The sequence below is a fragment of the Calypte anna genome, chromosome 3 (assembly GCF_003957555.1).
Source record: "Calypte anna isolate BGI_N300 chromosome 3, bCalAnn1_v1.p, whole genome shotgun sequence".
Taxonomy (NCBI): Eukaryota; Metazoa; Chordata; class Aves; order Apodiformes; family Trochilidae; genus Calypte; species Calypte anna.
Window position 1 is genome coordinate 67,165,201 of NC_044246.1, and position 19,948 is coordinate 67,185,148.

At 38.8% G+C, this 19,948-nt stretch overlaps 1 protein-coding gene across 2 annotated transcripts in view; it reads right to left on the reverse strand.

Annotated features, from left to right (window-relative positions):
- Positions 1-14,565, reverse strand: part of NT5DC1 (5'-nucleotidase domain containing 1) — a 131,284-nt gene extending 116,719 nt beyond the window's left edge. For both annotated transcript variants that reach the window (XM_030446971.1, XM_030446969.1), the window contains exons 1-6: positions 14,328-14,565; positions 12,181-12,272; positions 10,464-10,535; positions 8,801-8,907; positions 7,355-7,434; positions 3,620-3,701 (exon numbers count right to left, since the gene is read on the reverse strand). In XM_030446971.1, coding sequence (XP_030302831.1) covers positions 3,620-3,701; positions 7,355-7,434; positions 8,801-8,907; positions 10,464-10,535; positions 12,181-12,272; positions 14,328-14,420 — 526 coding nt within the window. In that variant the 5' untranslated portion in view covers positions 14,421-14,565. The remainder of the gene's footprint in view (positions 1-3,619; positions 3,702-7,354; positions 7,435-8,800; positions 8,908-10,463; positions 10,536-12,180; positions 12,273-14,327) is intronic.
- Positions 14,566-19,948: the final 5,383 nt, after the last annotated feature.

Genomic DNA, 19,948 nt, shown 5'->3' on the forward strand with positions numbered 1-19,948 from the left:
TAGAGGGAATCTTGAGGGTCTTCAAGACATTTAAATTATTTTTTTTATATTTTGTCCACATGAAAATGAGCAATATACCTAAAGGTCCTCCAGAAATCACATGTTTTCTGGATCAAAAGCACTAGAGGAAAGAAAATCCAAGATTAAAATTAAAACATAAAAGCCTGCAATAATATAAAAATTATTTTCAAAAGCTTCAAAGCTTACTTCTGAGACAAATTTCAGTAGTTCTTGAAGTGCTCAAACATGTGAAGCATACAGAATCCCTTCTGTATTTAGCTACAGAGTCCACAAGAGAAGTGAAACAAAATATTTGTTTGCTTCTTTGTTGCCATTTTCACAGTTAAGAAAAATAATCCTCTCTCATCACTGGATTACATCAACATTAGGAATTTCTAATGCTTTTCACAACTTTTGGAGGATTTGTTCTTTTGGCCGGAAAGCATCTTTGCTTTTTATTTGTTTTCTCTGAAGCTGCATGTAAAAGACACAGTGCACATACCGCAGACATCTAGATCCACTGTCTCCCAAAGCAACAGGTTAAAATCAAAAACTTGCAATCAAAAAACTGTATGCGTGCATATGTGGTTCTGAGAAGAGAAAGGACTAGCTCAGAAACATCTTGGTTAAAATCAAAAACTTGCAATCAAAAAACTGTATGTGTGTACCCCTGCATATGTGGTTCTGAGAAGAGAAAGGATTAGCTCAGAAACATCTTGTGCTTTCCTCCACAAAGTAATACTTCCTATACATCAGCCTGACACTTCAGAATAAAATCAATTGTATAAAAGAGAAAATGCATATTACTAAAGAATGGGGTTCAAGTCTAAGACTTTCTTTACATGTTAATTTTACTCTTTGAAAAAATGGTAAGTGACAAATTTCTGAGATGTATCTGTGAAACCTGAGATTGGATCCCATCAAGCCTTTTCACAGACAATTTACAAAGTCTCTGCTGCCATACTACTTATGATCTTGCTTCCAAAATGAAATATAAACTTTTGAACTGATTGAAAATACTAGAAATATATAATTTTCACTATATAACCACAGATTGTACAGTGTTCAGAAACACTAGAGCAATGATAGAGCAAGACAACTACAGAAGCCTGAGAGAAAGCAGCCTTTAGGAGAAGGAATTTTACAAAATTTTACTTTAACTAGTAAATATCTTCTTACAAAAACTGTTGACTTTTCTGCTAAAAAAAATAAAAATCACCAAATCTGTTTATTTTTTAATGTGGATATAATTATTCAGTACTTCAGGCCCTCATTATTCCTCTAAAGATCAAAATTTTTTTTCCATAATGTGTTGTGGACCTTTGCCTGCATATTTATATAGCATAATAACCACATGCCATTTCTTTAAAAATGGCTCTTTACTACTGAATGAAGATCAAATGCATCCAAGCAAATCTTAATCACTTTAAAGCTGCAAAATATTCCAGTAATAAATTGAAAATTTACAAAATTTACAAAAAATAATTTAATGCTTAATTTGATATGTTTCCAGAGGTCATCCTTGCAGGTATTATTAAGTAAGAAATTACTATTTTTAAAATACAAGTACCCATGTTCATTGCTATCTGACACAATGTATTGCTGATAGGACTGCTTAATAGATTACTCCAAATTTTTCTTTTAGCCTTCAGAAAGGAAGATCTGAAGAACACAAGGTTATTTTGGAATCCTCTTACTTTCTCTCTGGAAGGCTCAGCTCTTCACTTATCTACAAGTAGAGGACTGGGTTAATACCCTTCATGAAGCTGAGTCAGGACAATATGGCTATCAGAAAAAATATCATAGGGCAATTATCTAAGGCAATTACCATAGCTAAGACAATGAAAAGCAAAATCCACCAGACACCTGATTAGGATCAAAGAAATCATGTGAAAACGAGAAAGGACATAGAGAAACAAGGGCATACTGACAGCAAATCAAAGTGACTTGCAAACACTTATGGATTTCAAAAAAATAAACTGGTCAGTCGTTCTGCTCCGTCACTGACAATGGCACTTACTAAGACAGCATTTCAGCTTGGGAACTTTGTGTCTCCTCAATTGACCACTTAAGTTTGCTTTAGAAATTTTACCTTGCCTGACTGTTAACAAGCACTGCTTTTCTCTGAAGGATTAAACCCTCTACAAGGCATCAAGGGCATGGAGTTAAAAGGTTGTGGTCTTCAGGCCAAGCTCTGGGCTAAAAAAGACAGTGGGGCTTCCTGGTATGTAGATGTTGAGCCTGAGCCAGGTCTAGGAGTTTCCTCGGGATGTTATATTAAGCTTGCAGCTGAGTCAAAAAAAAAAAATCTCTTTGGCACAAACTTGTGACATAAGATTAGTACAGTTATTCTCATTTCACAGGGGAACCTGAAGGAGAAAAAGATATTCCATGGGTCTATCACAGGTAAATGATATAGGAAGAAAGTCACTAGTTCTTCTGCCCCCCATGTGCCATGCTGTATCTACTTCACAGCATTATGAAAAGGAAAATGAGACCACTATGAAGCCTTTCAAAATGATGCATGACAGACCAAAGTGCATTTGTAAATTAAAACATATTCTTAACTATGAATCAAGCACCAGTGGAAATACAGTAGCAACAACAAACAAAAGCATTTTAGTAATATCTCAATGTCTTCTACAATATGCACCCTGACATCAACTTCTGTGTTTCCTTGGAACTTCTATCAGACAATTTTGTTTGAAAGGAAGAGAGAAAGTAATACAGCTCTAGTGAACAAAAGGTAAGTTTTGAGAAGGTCTCAACTACACTCGTGACTAATGAATTAGCAGAGAGAATTCTATCAGAAGATACTACCAGCAAAATTATGCATAATTCTGAGCTGATCCACATATAATTTTACAAAAAAAACTGAACTCAGTTAAAAATAATTTCAACTAATTGTGTGCACAAGGAAAGTGATTCACTTGCATTCTCAAATCATTACTTTACATGGATAACAGAAACTCAAAAGTTAAGTCACTGAAGGAAGAAAAGCATTTCTCATAGAAGTTTTTTTTCCAACTCTAATTTATATTACATTATTATAAGGTTGGCTTTGAGTAGAGGAAGGGATTAAAAAAAATGCTGTGCAATTTCTAGTAAAATTATAAAAGAATGAAAAAAAATTTAACAATTTTAAGAAATAGGAAAACGATCCCCTCACCAATACGTGAGGAATTATAATAAAAAGTAGAGCACTAAAGAAAATTTTCAAACATTACTTACTACTTTATAAGTTTTTTTCAGGCTGTTTCCAATTTTATTTATCAGTACACCATCACAAGGAATAGAGTCAAAATACCGTTCAATGATGTCCACATTACCATACCAGTCACAGAAAGAAACCATTTTTCTCTCCAAATTCAATGAAGCAGCAACAGCACAAGTGTTCTTAAAAGTAGCAAAACAGTTCCAGCTAAGCTAAATAAAAGTAGTAATGATAAAGATGTTCTGTCTCAGGATGAACTGGCTGTCTACTACACAACTATTTTTAAGATGGAAAAGTAAAAGTTGTGTTGAGCAACCTACAGTGTACATGCAAATGTATTTGGTTCTGGAAAGCAACTGTGATAATTTTCAGCCAGTATAATAAGTTTCCAGTGAACCTACTTACCTTTAAAAGCTGATATTTTGTAATTGTGCTGGATAGCAGACACCATGTCCTTCCAGAAGTCATATTTTTTTGGACCATCATGCTGAAAGTGAAAGGGAACCAAGTCGTTACATCAAGTATCAGCCATTTCAAACTTTCATATTGAAGCAATGACATCAATGTCATTAATAAAAAGATGTATTTTGAAAATAGAGCAAAACAGAATTAAGACAGTAAGATTCAGGAGATCAGGACTTGGTACTCAGCTTTACTGTGAAATTTGGGTAATCATAGACAAGTAACCTTCCCACTTCTAGAGAAAATTGAGGGGCAGGGGGAAGTAATAGAAAGGAGAAATTACTCCTATTTGCCAGGAACTCTAAAACACTACAGTAATTTTATTGTAATGTAAAAACATTACTGGGCATTAGACAGAACTTCAGATTGTGATTGAGCTACCGCACTGACATTTGGGAAAAAGAAGTGCCTGCAAATACTGTGTAGTTAATTAGCAGTTCACAGCCTGGTACTCGTATCACCTTCCACCCTCAGAACTGGCAAAGCCTTTTGCTATAAATTAGAGGTACTGCCCTTCTGCCAGCAGCTCTACCCCACTGTACTAAATACTCATCCAGGCTGAGCAGCACTATATTACACTGCACTCTGAAGGCTGCCAAACCCCAGCTCTGGCAGAAGGACAGGGGAAGGTGATCTGCACTTGTGAACACTTCGCCATTCCTAGAAAGTCACCCAGGCATGGAAGGGCTTCAGCTGACCTCAGTTATCCTTTCAGCATCTTACTAAGGGACAGGAAAAGCTTCTCAACCAGCTGAGCCTCACAGCAGCCTCAGACTTCACCAGTTTTAAGAGTGTGATTCCCCTGTCAGCCAGTATTACAGAGAAAAAGGTTAGCTACAGAGCCTGTCAGAGGTACCAAGAGTTACTAGGTACTACTGGGCAGCAGCAAAAGCAGGTATGCTATAGTCTCTTCGAGTTTGCACATCATGTAAAGAATCACCTAGTGGTGTTACAGGCTTTCCACACCTCACTAGGATAAATTTCAATTGCCCTCTGTGTCCTGACCACTGCACTGATACCTGAATAATGAACCATTCTGTAAGCATAAAGCATTTTCTAGAGAGGGAAACATTCAGAAATGGAAAAAAACCCCAAACCCTTAACATCACCAACCAAAACCTGGTAGTTCATATGTACTGAAGTAAACTGCTATTTCTGGCATCATCTGATGCAGAGGCTTCCAGAAGAAGTGTCACCCCTTAATCTCAAAACCAGCAAGTCACACAAACAAGGCCTTTTGTGCACAACTGACTGTGGCACTCTGCTTAACAACCACCAGCTTTATATAGGTTAAGAGAATGAAAGATACAATGCTGCAGCTTTTTTCTTTTTTAAATCCATTACTATAGCAAATTTCTGCAGAAATAGATAAAGGACTAGCAAGGAGAAATGCATTCATATACATCAAACTTCAATTAGCTGCTTTCCAAGGTCACTACTCCAAGTCACATTCAGTAGATACTGGGGAATACCTGTTTGCCTAGTGGTGATGGCTCTAGCCTGTGCTAGTACTAACTTGGATTCAACTGTCTGCTCTTCTTGTATTCCATGCAGCTGACTTGCTCCTTAGTTTGGGTTTTCTGATTAATTTTGTTTTGTTTTGTTTTTCCCTCTGATTCCTTTAAAAAAAAATCAGTGCAATGAGCTAACAGTTCCTCAGAGTGCTGTTTTGAGGACAGATGGATGCTAGCTTAAAAGTGGGTACACTTCCTTCAAAACATTTGATTTCCAGGAAGACTAAAATAACTGTAAGACTAATTCCTTGAAAATCTATGCTGTTGCATTAGATGTACAAGAAAACAGATTGATTCCTAGTAATCAGAGAAAAAACCCCACATGTGCATGCCCTTTCAGACCACCAAGATTTTAGTAGCAATTATCAAATGTGACTTCACATGCTGATATAACAGATGAAGGAGTATTTTGCATAGAGCTTCAATGCAGAGATCAAAGCCACTAAGAAGCTCCTCTGCTTTGCCTAAAAATATGTAGGACTTCTGGCTCTGGACACAGCAAAATCAGACTCATTCTGTTTTTCATCACTTCTTAACAGTGTAGAGCAGCCCAGAATCCAATTCATCTCTAAACACATTTTAAATCCAAGGCTAGCACTTCTACCACCTGTTTCCAGTAGGAAGCATTCCTAATCCTAGAATGCTTTCCAGAAAAGATAAGGAAATAGCTCTTCCTAAACAGGCTCACAGAACAGGAAACAGAAGCCTCTATTTCCTTTCCAAAATGTGGAGAAAAAAATTGTGATGGTTTCTAATCCTTAGGATGCAGTATGTTGCAGGCATGAGTACTGGAGAGGTCTACTTCTTTCTGTGTTTCATCTTTTTCATCTGGTTAATGGTAGCATCCCAGTGAATGACTGTATCCCTTCTATTCAAACTAGGCCAACACCCAATAAAATATTCAGGAACCACTGGCTGACAAAGAGGATGCATGCTTTACTGCTGTTAGCTCTCTGGAGAAATGGCAGGGGTTTAATTCTCTCTGGCTGAAGACAGCACTGACTCAGGGTCAGTGTTCCAGCTTGTGAACTAGTAACTGAATGTGTAAGCTTATTAACCACATGCTATAATGTGCTTTCCCTCTCAATAAGTAGGTGGTTTGTGAAAAGTCCAAACTAAATATAAAATGAAGCAATACAATACAGGTGACACATCTGAGAGAGGTTCTATCTGCAAACAGTAGAGAAAGGAGATTAATCAGACATAAAATTAAGAGTCTTACAGTGGACCTGTCCTCAGTGCTTCCAGGTAAGCTATCTTTAACCAACTCATTATGCAGCACTTGGACTTAGGCAGCAATCTACTCAGCATGCTATTTTGGACTGCAGGCTAAAGCATCAGCTCTGCTGATACCCAAAGGGATCCTGGATACTCATGCCATAGCTCTGAATTACACTCTGCAGAAAGTTTACTATTTTCAGTTTTCAGTGCTACTGCACTTTCGTACCTTTAGCCAGATTACATTGGTACTCTTTTGACAGCAATAAACTTATTCTACTCACAGCTGCATACAAGTTATAGATTCAAGACTTTTTTTAACACAACCAAATCAGTTAGCATCAAAATTCCGAGGTAGGGTTTAAGATATTCCATCTAAGAAGCACTGAAAAAGCAATTTTTATTCTTCACCTTGAGAATTTAACTTGCTGTTCAGCAGAGAAAAAAAAAAAGTAAACAATTCTAGGGGTATGCTTACACATGTGTACACAGATCAATATATTTAAGACACAAAGAAGTTTAAAAAAAGGATGGAAATAAGCTTTCAACTCATTAACTCCTCGCAAATTAGCAAAACATGCTATTCAGAAGTCTTACCTTAGATTTAACTCAAGTATCATCAAGTATAACTAAAGGTGATTTTAAGAACTATATTCTGCATATCACAGAGCAAGCTTGAGAAAACAGTGCATTTCAGTCTGTATCCTAGTTATTTGTGCCCTCTTGTGGAAGTACATTTATTTTGAACTTGCCATATAGCCCACAATTAGCTTGAGACAACTTTAATAAACTAAGTCCTATGTGTAAAATTGCAAAGAAAAAAAAAGCTAAAGACCTTGATATTGTTCAGTGCACCATTTGTATGCATTTAATAATGAATTCAAGAAGAGTGGTCGTGAAAGAGAAAGATAATGCAATATTTAGTTTCAGACAATCCAGATCTTACCTGATCCAAGATGTCCACAACCTTTGCACACAAGAGAGCTCCAGGCAGATCAAAATAGTTATCATACAAATAGTATTTAGCTGGAAAAAAAAATTAAAAAATTCTACTTTTAAAAAATCTTATAGTATGCTTTAATCATAAACAAAAAAGATACAATTAAATAATAATAAAGATCCTATTTGGCTTTTACTGCTAATAAGCTTTAGCTGATTCCTAGTCTTTGTTAAACTTAATTCCTGTTTCTGATTCTGCTAACTGGCAACCGGACGTTGTTTATCTGTATCAAGGCAGTGAGATTTTAGACATACATATTAAGATTCTAGAAGTTAAGGTGGAAAAGATGGAGGAGAAACAGGAATTTTAAGAGTAGAGACAGTATCACTCAACTCTTCCAAAATATAGATTTCCTTAGCAATAGTAACAAAGGATTTTAGAATTTGTTTCAGAAACATTTGGACAGATCTTACATGTAGTCCTGTCCTTTGCAGGCATATGCTACAGATAGTGCTGTGGCCTAAGGGGCAGCAAGCTCACATCGTTACACGAGCCCCTAAAATACAGAAGAAAATCAGGAGGGTCCTAATATCCCCTTAGACATAGATAAAATTCAACAGCACTTTCCCAGGAGTGAAAGAACTTAACCAGTGGAGTTTTTTGTATTCATGATCTTGTCTGTGCTATCCTTTAATATACCTAGGAGACAAGTCAGCAAAACAGGGATTAACTTTCATGAGAGACCAGGTGCACTTTTCAATGAATAAGGCAGGCACATTTCCTGTGTGACTAAAGGAAACTTTTCTTCTACTGTGTTGAAAATTATTACCTGCAGTTCAGAGTAAGTTTGTGTCAGCAAAACCTCAAGAAAAATCTATTTATTTCATAGGACAATGCAACTTAACTGAAAATTTTGTGTATTACTCACAATTGCCTGTATCAAAGTAAAAGAAGTACAGACCAAGAACAAAAACCTAGACACAGCTCCTTCAGTGATTCCCATCTTAAAAACAAGAAACTTCAGTTGTAGGATGACAAGTTTTGTTTCCAAATCCACTCTGTTTTTTGCCGCTGCACCTAGGCCTCCAGTAGCAGCACTGATTATAATGAGTCATCAGTTAAGAAAAAAATTAGGATTTGACAAATACGTCTTAAATATGAGATTGGCTGGGAATATCAGTCCACTTCATAAAGGAACAACGGTTCATCTCTGTAACCAAAACATGCCTACAAAATCAGCTCATTTGTCTTACCACTAGTGACCTGAATTTAAATTGAGCTCTAGAATTAGAAGTTGAAATACAAAAAAATCAACTCTCCCCCCAAACATTTGCCTCTTTCAGTAAATCTCAGATCAAGTATTTTTAAATATCTGTGTCAAGAACTAATGCTTTTAGGCACTGAAGAGGCCAGAGCAATTTCGAAGATGAGGACATGCTAAGTTATAGCTACCTGAGCGGGACACCATTCCACTGACTGTATTAAAATGCTTCCACTCCCTCCTTCCATATGTCTCCAGGATCTCTTCAGATGTCATGCTCTTTGTACCATGGCTTGCCCTATTTGGGGTATTAAGTTATTTATACGGGAAAAAGAAAAAGAAAAAGGTTGAAAACAGCCAAAGTACTCCTAGTGCACAGCAATGCACTGCAACTGAAAATCCCAAGGTCATGCAAGTTGATCACAAGTAATTTGTTACAAGCTCTTTATAATTTAGAAGTTTCACAGGACCTAAGCTTTTATTATATACATTACAGTCCTCAATAAAAGCCCTACTGCACAGAGGCTTGGTTGGCTAGGGGCACAGCTACTGTGCCTCACACCTGCTAACACAACCACTCTGTATCGCTCGAATGTTCTCAATTGTGTGAGGACACGCGCTATACTTCAACTTTCAATATAGACTGCACAATAAAACACAGTGCAGAAAGCCTATACATCATTCTGAAGCCTAGCAACATTCACAGAGTGCAGGGCAGAACTATGGAAAAGTGCTAGTTTGAGCCTTGCAAGCAGCTGTGTATTACAGAAGGACGTACAAGCCTTTTCAGGAATCAAAAATCAACTAGCTTGAACATCAAGGTGGGCCCCCCAGAAATGCACAGGCTCCAGTTTTGAAGCAAATGCAACACATGCAAGGAGAGGGGATCCTGTGCCACTCATCCTTTTACCATGATATATTCTCCAGTCTTGAATTCTGCATTTAGTACTCAAAAAATACATGGTATTAAATGCATTGTGGGATACGCATCAAAGACTCATAGGCATCTCTTCCCTCCTTTCAATAAGATCTGATTTTCCCTAGCAGTTTCAAGCTCCTTATCCTATATAGTACCAGAAAAAAGACCTAAAAGTAGAGTCTCTTAAGTACTAAATCACACAAATTTCCATTTTGGAAAAAAATAAGAGGGGAATGGGACTGGAATTGCCACACTTTAGATATATTTACTTTTTAGATTTGTAATTCAAAACAGTGGCTTTAAGAAAAAAAAAAAAGAAAAAAAAAGGGGGGGGGAAAGAGAAAATAAGGATGTACGTAAATGATGGCTTAAGGCAAAATACAGCTTCTAAGATGGAAAAAAAAACAATTTTGAAAGTTATTTTTTTCTGTGTCAGTTTCTATGTTTAATTTACTTCAGGCTGTTTAAATTATGTTTTACAAGTCTGCAGAATGTTGAATGGGTATGGTACTAAGATAATAGTGTGCCCATCATTAGCATTAGTCATTATCCCTGACTGTCAGGTTATTCACAATTCAGAAAAAGTCTGACCTTAGTAGATATGGTCTTAGTAGAACTGGAGAAATAATGCATTGGTAGCCACTGAAAAAGCGAATTTACTTTGAAGAGTAGTAAACGCTCAGTCTTACTTGTTTATTAAAAAGGAGATATTCTTTACTGGAAGATAATGTTGAAATATTACAAAAAGGCTGGTATGTATCATTAAGAGAAACTGAGCACTAGAATACCAAAGATTATTTAAATTTTTACATATAATAAAGCAATATAAACTGAAATTAGTGTTTTAGATGTTTAATAAAACTCAGACATGGCTTTCAGAAAGATGATAAAATTTCCTTGTTTGTTTAACAATATAAACTTACTGTCAATATTACCTTAAAACTGTTCCATCTTCTGCAAGCTTCAGGAAGTTTCCCTCTTCAATGTCCAAGACCAAGCCTTTACAACTAAGAATAATTTAATTTTAAGAAAGAAACAAAAAATGAATGCTTTCATGGGACTGCCTTGTTATATACCAGAACACTGAAATGCAGTTACAGAAGCTATATAATGATGCTACACAAAAGCAGCAAAATCACTACCCTTCAAATACTTCCATGTTTGAATCATGCTCTGTATATGCAAATATATATATATATTAATACAATGAAGACTAGATTTCACTTACATAGTGAATTCCTACTAAACAAACCCAGTTTCTTTGTTTAGCAAGTTCAGCAATTGGTCACATAGATAAGGTTGGTGGATTAAGGTCCAAACTGTTACAAATAAGGAATGTTATATTTAAGCCACTTCTATGAAATATTTTTTCTTAATGGCAATTCCCCTACTTATTGCTAGACTGATAACACCAGTTTTTAAGGCAGAGAGGAGCAGTGCATCATTCTGAATGGGGCAATGGGGTATCCAAGGAACATACGCAGCAGAAGCACTGCCATGCTAGCTAGCATTAACAAGGTGAAGAGTTGATAGTGCAGGACAGAGAACAAACAAGAGTTCCTAGCTCTGCCAGTAAATCTGTACCTTCCATATAATTCAATCTGTGTCCTCAGGTTATTTGAAAACTTAATTCAGAATTCAGTGGTTAAAATAATAATGAATGAGACTGAAAAAGTAATGACACCTTCTTCTTGTGTTATAAGGCACCCAAAGGAGAGAAGATAAGCCCTGAAGGCAGGAAGCAGACCTTTCAAGAATGGCACTCGAGCAAGTGGCACCAACATATGGCTGTCAGCATTGCAGACTTGAAGGTCCACATTAATGAACTTATAGCTTCAGTAAGAGACAGAGATATCCAGATCTTAACAAAGTATTTTGTGCATCAGAGGCCTCAAAATGTGAGAAATGCAGATATGTAGTTTGTCTCATGAAAGCAGAAATCAATCTCATTGCAAACAGTCCAGTCAAGTACTGAATTGTAAAAGCAGCTGATCAAAACCTTTATATGATAATGCATGCATTACTTAAAGAATGCTCTGTGTTTCTCCTAAAAATTTAGTGATTAAATGGTCCTCAAGCCTCCATCCCTGTGGCCTAGATAATAACCTAGTAAAGTCAGAAGATCAGAGATTCATATCCAAGCTCCTGCTTGGAGACCACTCAACTCAGAGCAGGAACTTGCAATGCATTCTTTTTTGCTACTTCTTTGTGCCTGATGTGCTATGCAAGGGCTACCTCCTGGCATGTCACTGCTCCTTGGAAGGCTGTCGGGATTGTTCTGCCTTACACAAAGTCACATCTGTCACGATAGTCTGTCAAGACTAAATTCTGATGGTTACTAGACAATCAGTTGAACAGAAGGTAGAAGACAAAGGAGATAAGAGACTAAAATAATCATACTAAAAGGCTTGTGCCTAGACAGCTACAAACCCAGACAATGGAAGCTTGGATACCCATCTGTCTATTCAAAATGTCTTGTTAGAAGTACCTCATGACAAGTACTTGTTCAAACAACTATTTAAAACTGTAATTTTGGCTTTATCTACTGGGCTTTACAATCATAACAACAACCTCCTAATAAGAGAAGCTTTGTAAAAGTTACAGCATAGGGGAAGTTTTGAAGAAAGTTTTTGTTATTTTCAACATACTCACCAGAAGTCTAAGTTGTCTGGAGCTAGAGTCAGCAAGTCTTTGTCATAATTCTTCTCTGTTACCAGATACTGGGCAAAACTATCATATATCAGCTACAAATGAAAAAATACATGCATTAATTATGTTGACTCAGGGAGACCAAAGATAGTGGTTCACTAGAAAGTGTCAAGATGCAAGAGTTAGCTCCTCCCAAGTGAAATTAAGCAAGGGAGCCAGGAGCCCTGCCCTGTGGCCTTGACTGCTAGGAATTAATGCTTGAGGTTATTTGTATTATGGCTGGAGAGCAGCTCAAGATACTCACATAACAGTTCTGGTGCAATGTGTCCAGCATAACCAAGTTTTCAGCATTCTATGTGATTGCACCTGTGCTTCAAGACTGGGGAAACCATATTGGCAAGTACTTAAGACTACTCACTACTTTCATCTCCTGAATCCTCTTTTGGTTTTTAAATGTAACTGTTACCAATTCTAAACAAACGGCTTCTAAATCAATTAAAAAAAAAAACCCAAAACACCATAAGAGACATTTTAAATGGAACAAGCAACTACTAAGTAAATTGTTACTGTTTCTACTGACTAAGAAGAATACTGTTGAAGCCTGGTACAACCTTCAGTGATTTATTAACCTAATGTGCTGGTAGAGTTGTACAAGAAAATCTACTTTGATGCTGTTTGCTGCTTATGGACCACCCCAAAATAGTAATTGCTCCCTTTTTCTCATGGTTTTTTCATTAAAGCTGTTCCCTGGACTTTTTGTTTTTTAATTACAAAAGCTGTTCTTGGAGTGAATTGTCTCTGAGAAAGACTAATCTGAAAGACAAAACTGAAAAGAGTAAGAACTGACTGCATCTTCAGCTGTTCCTGTCAGCCTCTCTAATTGTTTTATTTCCATTAGATAAGGATGTCATGGGTCAGTTTGTGTTCTGTGAGAGGATGAAGAATGAACCATGAACCATGTTTATGAAAAGTCTTTTTCTCTCTCATTTTTTTTCAGTTCATTGGGTATTTTCTGTTGTTTGAAGGGTTTTGTTGTTTTGGAGTTTTTTTCTTTGTTTGTTTAAAGTTTCTTTGTTATCAATTGTTTAACATTTATCTTCATTGGGCAAAACACTAATCAGGATGAATGTGCCTGTGTAAGATGAAATTCATGTGGCATAACAGAAAGAACAGGTAAGGTAAGCCTAGAGTTGTATTATTTCCAGAAGGAACATACAAGCACACACATTTTAGCACTTGCTTCTATTGAACCCTCTTCTGTAAGAAAGATGCCTCTCTACAGAAAGTCACTTGCAATGCAATGCAATTTTTCAACACAGGACACACAGAACCATGCCTGTTTAATAAATGGGACACCTCATAAATATTTGTTTCTACACCAAATTCCTTGCAATCAGTGCAGGAGAACCGTGCATTGCAAAATGTAGTTTAGGTGAACAGAAGCAAATAAAAGGGCAAAAGGGGACGAGCATCAATGGAACGATATAGCTCCACGGCAAAGTCCTGACATCAAGAAGAAGAAGAAGTCAATGAAAGATTACCACGGAATTTAAAATGTACCGATTGAGGGAAACAAACAAAAAAAGCGCCAAGCGCGGGAAGGCACAGCACATGACAGTAATTCCTCTCTGTAAGGTACAACCAGGCTAAGTCAAGAGATGCTGAGCGCCCTCTTAAACTCGGAGTCTTATTTTAATAACTGGAAAGTTTGCAAGACTCTCGAAAGCTCTGCGGGCTTCCAACTCTGCCTGCAGCACCTCTGGATGTAGCGGGAGGGGGTTCTACCTTTTCCTCCGCGCCACTACACTCAGGAAAGCTCTCGGGAGGCAGCCTTCTGCAAGGAAAATGACATGGCTGTCCCCTTCGCTCGGGCAGAGAGGCCTGCTGAGGAAGCGGACGGCGACACATGCACTTGTCCTCTCATTTTCGGTTTCTCCGTAGGGACTTGAGCCGGCAGGCTCAGGGGTCACTGCCCCCCGCACCGGGGGTTCCGGCCACCGGACCCCCCAGGACCCGCCGTGCCGCTCCCCGGCGCTTTCTCTTTCGCTTGGGCTGGCCGGGGAGAGCGGGGCGGAGCGGAGGGGAGCGGGGTGCCCCAGGCCCACGGCTCCCAGGCCTCGCCGTGCCGTGCCGTGCCGGTCCGCACTCACCCGAGCGCTCAGCGGGAGGTGGTACCGGCAGAGCGTGTGGTCCAAGTCGAAGCCCATCACGTCGCAGTCGGCCAGCGAGAAGTCCGGCTGCATCGCCGAGCCGCTGCCGCGGGGAGGCGGGCGGTAGAGGAGGAGGACGAGGAGGAGGACGAGAAGGAGAAGGAGGAGGAAGGAGCGCGGGCGGCGCTTCCTGCTACGCGGGGCGGTGCGGTGCGGTGCGGCTGGAGCCCTTTCGCTCCGCCCCGGACCGCCCCTGCGGGGCCGCCCTCACCTGCGCGGGGCCTGGGGCCGCCCCAAGGGCCGGGCTTGGAGCAGTGGGCGAGCGGTTCGATCCGGGTCCATTAGGTTTGTCAGGGAGGGAGGCAGCCACAGCTTCCCTGGGCAACCTATGCCAGTGTCTCATCACCCTCACAGGAAAGAATTTCTTCGTAATATCAAATCTAAATCTACCCTCTTTCAGTTTGAAACCATCTCTTCCTGCTGTATCACAACATTCCCTTTTATAAAGTCCCTTCCCAGTTTTCTTGTGAGATTCGCTCAGGTACTGGAAAGCATCTATAGGGTATCCCCAGAGCCTTCTCCAACTCAGCTCAGAAAATGACACCACCTCTTTAGCTTGTCTTCATAGGAGAGGTGCTCCAGCCCTCTGATTCATCTTCATGGCCCTCATCTGGACTTGCTGCAACAGCTTGACATCCTTCTTGCCTTGGGAGCTCCAGAACTGGACACAATACTCCAGTTGATGTCTCTCTCACAAGAGCCAGGGGAGAAAATTGACCCCCTAGACCAACTGGCCACTCTATTTTTGATGCATCTTGAGATAGAGTTGGTTTTCTGGGCTACAGCACACACTGAGCTTCTCATCAAGAAGCATTCCCTATCCTTTCCACAGGGCTTCTCTCAATCCATTCTGCTCCCAACCTGTATTTGTGCTTGGGATTGCCCGGAGCCAGGTGCAAAACCTTGCACTTGACCTTACTGAACTTCCATAAGATTGGTATAGGTCCACCTCTCAAGCCTGTCAGGGTTCCTCTGGATCGTCCCCCTTCCCTCCAGCATGTCAATCACACCACACAGCTTGGTGTCACCAGTGAACTTTCTGAGGGCCCAGTCATTTCCACTGTCCATGTCATCAACAAAGGTTAAACAGCACTGGTCCTGAGGAACAACACTCATCACTGGTCTTCATTTGGACACCAAGCAGCTGACCACTACTCTTTGAGTGCAACCAACCAGCCAATTCCTTACCCGCCAAGCAGTCCACCCATCTGTTTCCAATTTAGAGACAATTTTGTTCTGTGGGACAGTCTAAAATGCTTGGCACAAGTCCAAGTGGATGACATCAGTTGCTCTCCCCTTGTCCATCAACATTGTGACTGCATTGTAAAAGGCCACCAAATTTGTCAAACATGATTTTGCCTTGGTGAAGCCATGTTGATTGCCACTAACCACCTCCACATTTTCCATGGGCCTTAGTGGAGCCTTGTTATGCAAGTAGACAAAAAACAGCTTCTACTGTATTATCAAAGTCCCTGTAGTGTATAAGCAACTATAAAGTAAGGAACACTGTACATAAATACCTGTTAAAAACCACCAAAACCCCAGAGGTAACTACCTTTTTATTTCTTGATGGCTTTGGTAATAAAAAAAAAGAACAGTACAGTCTGCCTTCAGGTAACATAACCAAATGAGTATTTTGATGGATACATGCCCAACAAGTATCACTGCAGTGCAATGAGGAAGAAAGTGCCAGATGAAAAGAAGTACTGTGTTTAGAGAGAAGCAAAAAGATGAGTTATATTAACTGAATTCTGTTCTCTGTGATTGAACCTAAATATAGTTTATAGTTAAGGCCAGACTCGGGATTATTAAATAGCTGGGCTTGACAGCTTTGTTTGCAGAACCTCCCCTCATTCCTCTTTGCAATTCTCTCTCTGTGGACCAATGACTCCATCAAAACTTGGTTTAGATTCACAAAAAATCAAAAAGTCTTGTTCAATTACTCTGCAAATAAATCTCATTTTCCAAATTCCTGTATGTCTATAAATGGAACAATATAAGTGTTTGAATTCAGAGCAATAGCTTTGAAATGTTTCATGGAAGTCATCTTTTCCAGCACTGCCTTTCTATGCACAGCTGTAAGTTTTGTGCTTTGCAGGTGGGAAAATTGGAGTGCATAACCATAGCAGCAATGCAGTGATTATATGAAAATAGCTATGTTTTGATTGTTTCAAATTATGGCTTGACTTTTGAATAATGGCTTACTGGTGAATTGGTGTTCCAGAGTGATATACTTTAGGAAATACACTTAAAGAGCTGAATGAGATACAATGTACTTCTATATTAAAATTCAGTTTGCTACACTCAGAGAAATACAGATGAGAGAAATTTAAATAACATGACCTACTACATATCTTTAAAAATTTACAGAGAAGCTCAACATCAGATTAAGAAATGGATTAAACAAGAAAATACATAGAAATTAGGAATAAAATTCACTACTGCTAATAGTAGAACAGGGTGAGTACTTAAGGTGTCAGAAATGGATTGTGTAATTTTACCTCAGAACATTGTGTAACATTTTCTTTCAAAGGCTCTTAGTATCTCCAGTGGATCTTAATATACTTTCTAATGTTGTGTTTGTGTATGTGTATATATATTCATATATATCATATGTACCACACATTTATATACACCATAAATTAGATATACATAATGATCTGTACATACATATGCTTTAGATATATGTTAAATATGTATGCATATATTCTTGAATACATAGATGCATACATACACATATATTTTCCAAATTAATGTGCAAAACCTGAGCATATAAAAAGAGATTCTTCCAGGGTCTGGCACACAACAGGGATCACAGCTATAAGGACAAGGCAGCAACCTGCGAACTCCGAACACAAGACATTTTACCTTCCAAAAGCTCCTCAATTTAGAAAACATTGAGAAAATTTCTGCCCCACTGAAGTCAGTGACCACAATTTCAATTGATTCCTGCTCTTTCACACTATCCTCACATTACCTTAAAACATGTCTGACTTGCAGATTATATGAATATAGTTCTCTTACTTCAGAATTACATTTTTTTCCACCACAAGGACTCATGCAACTTCCAAATTCTGTTTTCATTATGGGATTTTAAATTTATAACTTTTCTTGCAATGCATGTAAAGCCTTTTAATGAAAACTCATCACAGAAACAACTTATGACACTGCAGTATTGAAATATCTAGACAGTGAAAATCATATACTCATTGATAGAATCATACAGTGGTTTGGCTTGGAAGGGACCTTTCAAAGTCATCAAGTCCAACCTCCTGGTCACTGTATTCACTGCCAATTGAGTGTAACCTTGTATGTCCAGACTTTGTGAGTCTTGCACAACTATATTGGCAGTTATGACAAGCTATCTTAGAATTTGCAACAAAGAGGTTCTGAACAGGTTCAATCTTAAACCTTTTTGTGTGATGAACAATACTCACCAATGGAGAGATTCAGCTAATTCAATTTCAGGTGCATGAAGATGAAGATTGCATCAGAACTATGGCAACAAGAAATATAAGACACATTGATGAAGAGAATTGGTTTTCAGTTCTAGGAAAAGAGAAGGATAAATGAGATGTCACCTTCGTATTCAGTATTCATAGCACAAAACTGGTAACAGGAAATCTTGGCAGCTTACTTCCAGCACACAATCCTTGAAATTTGTTTTTTTCTCTTGTCCTAGAGGTGTTGCTTGTCTTCAAGTTACTCCTTTTCAGATGAGTCTTTTACACATACTGATGTCCCACTCTAGGACCTTAGAAAAGGGTTGCCTTTCATCAAAATCTCTCATAAGAACTGAACGACATTAATGTGTTAACATCCTTTCAGCTTACTTGTTCAGCTCTGGCATTGAAGTTTGATGGTACTATGAGTTACTCACAGATACCTGAAACTGACATACTTGTAAATGAAACTGACTGAAATTTAGGTTTCCAGGAGTGGGTAGAAAAGGGGTGTGTGTGTGTGTGAATGTGGTGTGCTGCCTGCACTCAGAGCCCTGGTATTGAGTGAGCTTCAGGTAATATGTCTGAAGTGCAAGATGTGGCACATTGAAGCCTTTTATAGATGTGTATAGATGTGCATTTTGTTTTCAATCCTTTCTCATGCCTGCTTTTCATGCAGAAGAGGCTCATACCACAGTGTAGTTTTGGAGCGTGGCAATGTACTAACATGCCCAGAATGTGAAGGGAATGAAAATATCTGGTAACATATACAAAGGCACGAGAACCATGTCAAAATACCTTAAATAAATCTTAGCTGTCCCACAGAAGTTGCAGGCCTCTAAGCAAGACAGGTACTGCAGCTCCTTCCTTTCTTTGTCCTTAAGAGGGCAGCATTACGATACAATGCAGAATCCCTGTAAGTTAACTTTGCATACTCATCACCTTCACATATTCTACTTTCCTCAAACTTCGGTTTTATTTTTGGAAGACTCTGTAAATTGACTTTGTCAGTTGTATTTTTTTCTGACTGCACAATTGCAGCCATTTGCCCATTTAGGCATAGGCTATAGAAGTTTAATTTATAAAAGGAAAGGGCCCCTTATATAGCTACACAAGAACATGCAGTCATGATATGTGAAAATAAAATAAGAATTTGAACAAATAGGAAACATTTTCATTTTGGAAAATTAACACCTTACACAAAAATAAGCTCAGGACAGTCTAGATTCCCCTCTATACCTTTTCTGAAACATTTGAAAATACTTTTGGAGTAGACGAAGTCAAGACAAAAAGTGCTGTTTTTTTCAAATAGTGTAGCACACTGAAAAGAGCTAGAACCTCAGTTTTGCACTTGATAGAGCTTCCAACCCTTGAAGTTATTCAGTGCACAGGTAGAGGAGTGCCTCACAGCCCAGTGTCCCTACCCAGCACTGACAGAGTCCTCCATCCCCACTGAAGTATGATGCCCAGGCTCCCCACTGGGATAACTCCCTGCTTTTCACAGGTCAGAATCCCTGTGTGGCAATTGTTACTTCCATATCCAAGTGACAAGAGGACAGAGCTTACACCTCAGACTCACTCAACTGGCCCAGCCCAGGGAATTCTGCATGCATGTCTCCTGAGAGCTCCCCTTGTCCTCCCTACAGTCTGGGATAGTCCCATGACAAACACTGCCATTGCTCTAACATCACTCCTATCTAATATCAGCTCTTTTGATGCTACCACAGCACAGAACTACCCTTAACAACTCCTGAGAATCCACTACACAGCTCCCATCTTACAGGCAGTTCCTGACAGTGAAGCTCTACACTTGTTTCCTTTCTTGCATGTGGTTCAATAATCAGACTAAAATACAAGGCAGCTGTGCTGACATAAGGATGCTGTACCTATTTGACTCAAGGGGCCTAGGGAGCGTAAGGGTAGCTTCATACCTGACCCACAATCACAGCTTGAAAGAAAAAGTTGCTACTCGATGGGATCATACATCCCATGTTTCTTGGATTTTGCATGAACTTGTAATTTCAATGCAGTCTTTCACATGTATAAAGTTAAACAGGACTGCAGGATTTGGTTCAGTGTTTTTAAGTTTAGGACATTTAGATGGAAATACCTATTGCA